Source organism: Microtus ochrogaster, unplaced genomic scaffold (assembly GCF_000317375.1).
Source record: "Microtus ochrogaster isolate Prairie Vole_2 unplaced genomic scaffold, MicOch1.0 UNK4, whole genome shotgun sequence".
Lineage (NCBI taxonomy): Eukaryota > Metazoa > Chordata > Mammalia > Rodentia > Cricetidae > Microtus > Microtus ochrogaster.
Genome location: NW_004949102.1, coordinates 810,151 through 819,063, shown reverse-complemented (window position 1 = coordinate 819,063; position 8,913 = coordinate 810,151). Strand labels below are relative to the sequence as shown.

Sequence of the window (8,913 nt, the reverse complement as noted above, 5' to 3'; positions counted from 1 at the left end):
TATATATATATGGCTTTTATGGATAGAAAAGAGATATCCAAAGTAATCATGCTAAATATTTCCCTTTTGCTTTGGAAAGCCATGTTTTAATGCAGAGAATTCAGAAACAGGCAAACAGTCTCTGTGAGGAAACCAACCACGACTGCTTTAGGCTTTGCAGGCCATAGAGTTTCTGCCACAATTACCCTCCTCCACTATTGTATCATATAACCAGTTAATGATATTCTATAAACAAATGAGCAATGATATGGTCTAGGGAAAAATCAAATGGTAGTAACAAAAAACAATTTAAGAGCAGCAGCTGACAATCTCTAATATGTAAAAAACTATTTTGAGATTGTTCATTGGACACACTAGAATTCCTATGTAAGAGTTTCAAAAAAAATAGCAACACTAAGAAAGAGGAATAGAAGTGGCATTACAAAATTTCAATTAAAAAATACTCTCATGGGAAACCAGTAATGCTAAATGATCCTGAAGAATACTGTTATCACACGGCATTCCTGAAAACTATTCATTCATAAATAAGATCATCACTCACCAATTGTAATTTAACATACAAGGGCAGATTGACTGACATATATTCCAAAGAGAAGCCTCTCTGGTGCTGTCAAAATGATAGAGAGGGACAGATTTTCATTTGATATGAAAGGGAGAATATACCCAGTTGATGATAATCACGACATATATAGGTCATTGAGGGTGTATGTAAATCAGGTTTATGCTTTTTGTGATGCAATTCTGAAATCGCCGTGGAATTTTTTTTTTCACTGGGAGACTGACATGTGTGCATTTTTCCTGTTCTAGGTTAAAGCTGGACTTGGAGTAAATATTTTGGGTGTTGCTGTGGTGATGCTGGGCATGTTCACCTGGATCGAATCTATGTTTAACCTCAATGAGTACCCTACCTGGGCTCCCAACTTTGTTAATCAGACCATGCCATGACAAGCACAAAATTGCTACCTACTTTATTGTGACTTTGGGACTTGCTAGGAATTCATTGTAAGATGTAACTGTATATTATTGACACATATCAATCAATGATATAGTCACTGCAGTCCTGGTAAATGCTTCATGCTCACTGTCATAGAGTCTATACGTCTTTTGAAGTACAACCAAAGAGCATCTACACACCTACATCCAGAAACCTATGGTTGAAATTGCGTTGGCAGGCCCTACACACTCTTTCTTCATAAAGATGATGCTAGTACCTTCAACAAAGTTAGGCCATTTTCCACATCTTAAACTTGGAGTTAAGTGTAACATTTCAAACATTAATTTATTATTTGAAAATCTTCTTATGAAACTAAAAGCAGAAAATAAAGTATAAAAGTAAATGTGATACTTGAATAAATCATTTCTATAGTGTTTTTCAAGGGAATTTGCTGAGGAATCAAGCCACAGCCATTGGTGTAATAAAAGTAACATGTGTATTTATTTATTTATTGAAAATTCCAGCTGCATTATTACTAAGGTATAGACAAAACAAACTGAAATTAAAATAGTTATAAATTCCAAAATCCACGAATTCATTTGATAGTAGAAAATTTACAATGATTGATTCTATGTGTCCATATAAACAGGCTATCATTTTATTTGTCTGTGAATTCCATGCTGAGCAATGCATTTTGAGGAGTTATGAATAAATGAGTTGTGATTTGCAGTATTTTACAGTACAGTTAGAAAAGCTGTGCATTAAAACTATTAACACATCTGTGCAATGTATGACGTCTGCATCTGTCACCACAGAATCACAGGATTTGGATTCTCCCCTGCTTAGACTCGCAGAGGAAATAAACTAAAAAAAGCCCCCAGTTTCACAAATCCTGGGTTGACACAAAGACTACAAATTTTGAAGAAAATAACCAGAAGCACAGTAATTTCTCTCTAGTACTCTGATAACTTTGCTTAACTTACTTTGTAGGGCCCTGTAACCACTGTTGTCACAGATGCAAACTCCTCACTTCGGTTAGTAGATGTCCAGTAGGTGACCATAGCAGGATAAAAGCATTTAAAATCCCTTTTTTGCATTGTTTCTCTCACTTTATTCTAATTAAATTTATTTTTATTTTAAAAAGTGTTTGTTTTAAAGAGCAATATATGAAAAATGAGTTGTAATATAAAAATATTACTATATATAGAAGTAAATCACATAAATCTATTGTATCAATACTGAAATAAGAAAGATAGAAGTAAATACAGAATAAAAAATTAAAAAGATGTACTTGACAAAAAAGAAAAACTACTTATGATAAAGAAAACCAGCCTTCAAGCATACAGACAAACAAGAAATAAGATAAAAAAGAGAGAGAGAGAGAGAGAGAGAGAGAGAGAGAGAGAGAGAGAGAGAGAGAGAGAAAGATCTTTGGTATTCCAAAGCTGGCCTAAAAAATTAAATTATCAAAACCAAAATAAGCCGGGCGATGGTGGCTCACGCCTTTAATCCCAGCACTTGGGAGGCAGAGGCAGGTGGATCTCTGTGAGTTCGAGACCAGCCTGGTGTACAAGAGCTAGTTCCAGGACAGGCTCCAAAGCCACAGAGAAACCCTTGTCTTGAAAAACCAAAAAAAAAAAAAAAAAAAAAAACCAAATAATCTGCCCATTTAAGAAAAGATTGACTTTGGAGCATGGAATTTTCCTGCTAAAAATGAAATGGAGGTCAAAATGAACTTTTGTTTTTATTCCTCATTTGCACATTCCTTGACGTTAAGGCCTCGTTTGGAAATTTTTTTAATGCCACCATTTATAAAATTATTCTTGAAATTGAGCATCAAGGGGGTTCTAAAAATTATGATATATCTTTCTTACTTTTTATCATTTAAATGATTTTTTAAATTTAAATATATTTTGATCTTACTTTTCCTCTCCCTAAAGTTCGTTAGGATACTCTCCACCTCTCTACAACTTTAAGTTTTTTCTCAGGAAACAAAAACCCAATACAACTAAAGTCCCCAAAACTAAAGAAAAAATAATAACACTACCCAAGAAGCAAAACAAATTACCTCCCAAACTGAACCAAACAGAAACAGGCACAAACAAATAACTGTGGCTATCATTTTATGTTTGTCAGCTGCTCTTGAACATGAGGCCTGTCCTGGAGGGGTTAACCCAGTACCACTGCATTAGAGAAAAATGATTTTCCCCCCTCCCAGCAGATATAGTGACAGTTTCATTGTTAGCCTTTATCCTAGTGACTAGGTTTTCATTCATTCATTAATCCACTCATTCATTTTTTGAAATATAACACAATAAATATAATAAGATAAAACAAAAACTATTCATTGAAGTTGAACAAGAGAAACCAAGAAAAGGAAAGGAACCCAAGAGCAGATGTAAGAATAAGAAACACTCATTTACACACTCGGGAATCACTAAAAATGCTAAACTGGAAGCTTACATGTGTACACAGAGGACCTGGCTCAGCCCCGTGCAGCCCCTGTGCATGTTGCTTCAGTCTCTGTGAGTTTATATGAATTTTGATCATGTTGATTTGGAGGGCCATGTTTTTCTTGGTGCCCTCCATCCTTTCTGGCTCAAACACTCTTTCTGCTTCCATAGAATGCCCTGAGCTCTGACGGAGAAGGATTTGATGGAGCTATTTTATTCAGGGCTGGGTGTTTCATGGTCTCTTACCCTCTGTGTTGTACGTGGATGTGGTTGAACATGCATACCTCTATGCATGTCTCCATCTGTTACAGAAGGAAGCTTCTCTGATGGTGGTTGAACAAGGCTCTGATCTACAAGTACAGCAGAGTATCATCAGCAGTCATATTATCACTACTTTTTTTCTATTTTTAGACGAGTACTATTTGGTTTTATCCTAGGTCTCTGTGTTATTTAGTCTCAGGTTACCCAAGCAGTGTCAGGAATATCTTCTAAAATAATGTACAATGAATCGTCTGTTATTACATGTGGTTATTAGTTAATGAAAGTTAATCATCTTTTCAAATAAAAAGTCATTCTTTTTAATCTTAAAATATAATCCTGCTGCTTTGTGAAAATCATCTATGTTCAATTAATTCATTTATTCCTTTATTATTTTCCCTATCATATGCCACACTTTTATTTATGATCTGGAATATAGATTAAATTCTGCTCACTACTTGTCATTTAATTTATCACTGATAAATTATATTATGTGTTAGGTACATTTTTATTATGAAAAACTAAAATGAATTTTCCAATTATTATGAATAAGTTTTGGTCTCAAGAAAATGATATCAGCATTTCAGCTTGAATAATTTTAATGTATTACTTCCAGCAGCTGCCATCTGAGTTCAAGAATGGTAATACTTAGCCCAAAATTGTTTAATTGAGCCATCCTGTTTTCTTGCCACATCTTTATGTTTGGTCGATATATCAGAACTGACTGATTCATTTCACATTAATCCCTTTTATATCAAAGTTCTCAAGCTTTTAAAATCTGAGGATTGCATGCTGTCTTTGAAATTTCTAAAAGACACTCTTAAACAGATGATCAAACACGTCTTCATCCTCCCGCTCCCCACTCTGTAGCAGATAGTATTTTTGCCATTATCTTGAGCATCACTTAAAGGCTAACTAGTAATCATTGTCACTTTAAATTTGAGCATCTTACTTAGGATCAGATCTTGTCTGGATAATAGTAGCAATTTCACTAACTGCTCCTTCACAGTTCACGTAAGTACATTGAAGGCTTTGCTGGCATATGTATGTCTTTCACGTGCCCCGGTTGCTGCTGTGCAGGGCAGTGTCTCCAGGATCCAGACTTCCTTTTCTAGCGAGTGTGTGATGTCCTCCCCTTCTTGGTTTCCATGGCTTTGTTCCTCTTCAAGGTAGAGTAATTGACTTTCAACAGTTGCTACTAATTAACATTATTGCACACAGTTGACAAAACAATATCATGGCATGTTGTTTGTGTCTTGACATGCTTTCTATATGTAAAAGGCTGTTGCATTTATCTTTGTATCTCTGCCTCGGGTAAATATTTGGAAAGAACCTTTGTTAGAACTAGTCCAAGGACAGAGAATACGTTACTATGGAGTGCTTGGTCATATATGTGACTTGTTTACCACACTCCTTTATCCCAAGCTCAGGGAACAACACTGAAGAAGAGTAGAAAGAGTGTGGGAAAAAGAGGTTAGAGAGGGCTGCGGTTAACTAGATCAAGAGAGCCAAATTCCAGCATCTTTCAGGGAGGGCTTACAAGGCCCTACCCCTAGCTGAAGACTTAATAACAGTTGATAGATGTTGAAGGAGGGAGTTAGTTTTCTTCGGTAGTGTTTTCCCATAGTAGATTGCCCATGCCCTAGTAGATGCTCCTTTACCCATTCACATATGGATAGCACTTAATTCAGCCTTAGTGGATTAAGAAGAAGAGGAGGAGCAGGAGAAGGGGGAGCAGCAGGAGGAAAACAGGAATGAGAAAGAGGAAGAAAAAGAGAAGAAGAACAAGAAGAAAAAGAGGAGGCGGGAGGGAGGGGAAGTGGAGATGAATTTGGGAGAGGAACATGAATATTGGGGTCTAGGAGAGTTAGACATGGATAATGAGTGTTGATGATAAAAACATGGTCCATTAGTATATGAATTTCTCAAAGAATAAATAGAAATAGTATGTCAACAAAAAGAACCTTTGTGGTGATATTTTTATCCCAAAACTGTATTGATTTCTTTGATGAGTAACTCTAATGTGTGTTTGTGTATGTATTTTACCCAATTAATTTGCCAAAGTAATTTACCAAATTAAATGTTTTTTCCTACTTATTTTTGGTAGGAGATGGATGCTAGGAAATAAACAGTAAACCCAAGAGAAATGAGTCAATTTTATTCTTGGAACACAGCCTAAAAAAGAAAAATAGTTAAAAACTGTTACTCCAGATCAGCACTAGCAATCTTACACACAAACCACGATAACTTGTAAAAATGCTCTAGATAAGTTCTGGGAAGGCAACTATCAAAAGTATGGTCACTTTTGTGGTCGTAACCCACATTAGTTCAGTTGTCACTAGAAATAGCAAACAGGCAGAAATTAAAAGGAGTTTTAGAAATATGTAGTCTTCAGCTGTTTAACAAGTCTGTAGATCCTCCTGTCTCTCTCCCATCCTCAGCACTGGGGTTACATTACATATGACCATGCCCAGCACTGAGGTTACAGGACATATGACCATGTCCAGCACTGGGGTTACGGGATATATAACCATGCCCAGCACTGGGGTTCTGTGACTTATGACCATGAATGAGCACTGGGGTTATAAACATATAACCATGCCCAGCACTGGGGTTATGGTACACATGACCATGCTCTGCTTTCCACATGGGCACTATGGGTTGAACTCATGCTCCCATGGCAAACACTCTTACTTACTTAGCCATCTCTCCAGCCCTACTTTGTATGATGTTTTAATAAAAACTGACAAACCACACCCATGTGAAAGCAATGTGCATGACCTAACACTAACAGAATAAGTGGAATCCAAATGACAAAGAGATCAGGTATCATAATTGTTAAATGTAGGCCATAACATCATGAGAACTAATATCTGAAAACACGAGGAGAGTTATGGAAAGAGTGTAAAGATAGTAAGCACAAACTGACAACATTCGCTTAAGATTTCAGTATAATGCTAGATTATTCATATTATTCAAGTGTGCCCAGGAAAAGTACATCAGCCCTTAAAGGTAGAAGAGAGGAGAGAACATGAAGAGGCATGGAAATAAGAATGAGGTTCAATCTACCTTTGATGGTTGTGGGCGAAGCCAATCTCAAGTCAGGTAGTGCAGGCAGCTTTTAGTGAATGAGGTTGGTCCCCAACTAAAAACTCATCTAGGAGTTTGCCCTATAGTGACATGAAACGGAACTCTACCAACAGCCAGTATGTGAAGGTTGCTGATGTTACCCCTCAAGATTTTGTTTTGGCCATCAGTTCCACAGAACTTCTATTTATGACTGGTGTCATTTTAGCCACTAAATTTACAGGAATGTGTTGTGGTAGCAATAGTAAACAAATACAATAGGCAACATGAGACTGTAAACCGTGGTAGAGAGAAGAAGATGTGTCAAATAGAACTTTTAGAAGTAGGAAGTATTGCAGTGTTAAAACATAAGAGGTTAGGTAACACATTTTACAAACCAAAAGTGTGAACTGGAGGACAAGCTCAAAACATGCAAAATGTATAGCACCAGGATAAAATATAGAACTCTGAAAGGGAGATTTATTAGCTGCTGCTTGCTGGGACAGAAATGTATCTAAACGAATATGGAGAAGTTTCTTTTGGCTCAGGTTGAAGGTGTAGTCCACCATGGTGGGAAGGCATGACAACTGGGGCATGGTGCAGCTGTTCACTCTCTAAACACAGTCAGAAAGTTAAGAGAAGTGCATGGTGGTGCTCCACGCACAATCTCCTTTATATTTCATTTAGGATTCTGGTCCATGAGATATAATATTATCCATATTCAGGGTGAGTCCTTTCTTCAGTTAAACCTTTCTCAAAATCTTCGCAGAAATATCCAGGAGTATGTTTCAAAGCAACTCTAAGTCCCATCAAGTCAACTAGGAAGACTACTCACCTACAGGGAGTTAAGAAAAATCAAGTTAAAATGAGAAATACGTCTTTAATCAGAATAGGAGTAAATAACACAAGAGAGAGAGATGAGACCTGGTGGCACATACCTGTAATCTTAGCACTTGGAAGGCAGAGATAGGAGGATCAGGAGTTCAAAACTAGCCTGAGGGATACAGTTAGTCCTATTTTACATAGAGGGGGGTGGGCCAGGACTATAATTTAAAGAGAGAGTGATTGCCAAACATGCAGAAGATCCAAAACAATGGACTATAAATCCAGAATTAAATGTTTCAATAACTAAAGACAAAATGAGAACTCAAATCAACAAAACTGACCTTAATGTCAAATGCTCACTAAAGGTCTTCTAAAGGATATATCAAACAAGATAAAAAAAAAATTAGGGGCTGGAGAGATGGCTCAGAGGTTGAGAGCATTGCCTGCTCTTCCAAATGTCCTGAGTTCAATTCCCAGCAACCACATGGTAGCTCACAACCATCTGTAGAGGGGTTTGGTGCCCTCTTCTGGCCTGCAGGCATACACACAAGCAGAATATTGTATCCATAATAAATAAATAAATATTTAAAAAAATTAGAAAAAGTATGCATGACCTATTGAGGAATAATGAGTAAAAACTGTCAAACGTCTTTGTAAAAAATTAAATCTAGAATCAGGAAAATTATAATGTATAAGTCCAAAGGACAATGGATTAATCTAAATGTTGCTTTTTTCAGGGAGGTAGAAATAGTGAACAGTATTGGTAGCTGTTCATTTAAAGCTAACACTTTTCAGGAAGCTATGCTAACCTGTGGGCATGACTCAAAGACGGGCCTCTTGAATGGAAACCATCTCCCATAGGTTCAGGAGTTTGAATACTTGGCCCCAGTTGTTGGTGGTGTTTGGGGAGGCAGTGGTCAAGAGGTGGACTTGTTCTACATGTTTGTAGACCAAGTGATAGTTAAAAAGAAAAAAAGGCTTGAGGCTCATCTACCCTATTTCTGATGTCCCAGTTCACTACATTAGAACCCAGTTCTTTAGAAATTCATTGTAGACTAAAGACCAGCAGCTCCAGGACTCCAGCACCAGAATGGAAGTGCGGAGACATCTAGGTTTTGGGGCTGAACAATTACTGGATTCTTGGCCTGTCTGTTGGAAGACAGCCACTACTGGACTATTCAGCTCACACACTGGAAACTACTCTAATAAATTCCCTCTGGTATGTTTTCATTCTATTCCTTTGGAGAACCATGAATAATAGAAGAGATAATTCTAACAAAGGGAGGTAGATGTTGTATGTCTGTTTCAGAGAGAGAGTTATACGCATACACATACACACAATGAGAGAGAGAGAGAGAGAGAGAGAGAGAGAGAGAG

General features: G+C 37.0%; 1 protein-coding gene across 1 annotated transcript in view; it reads left to right on the top strand.

Annotated features, from left to right (window-relative positions):
- The window catches only part of Slc13a1 (solute carrier family 13 member 1), an 88,868-nt gene extending 87,923 nt beyond the window's left edge, over window positions 1–945 (top strand). The window contains exon 15 of the mRNA XM_005365691.2: window positions 808–945. Coding sequence (XP_005365748.1) covers window positions 808–945 — 138 coding nt within the window. The remainder of the gene's footprint in view (window positions 1–807) is intronic.
- The last annotated feature ends 7,968 nt before the right edge of the window (window positions 946–8,913 follow it).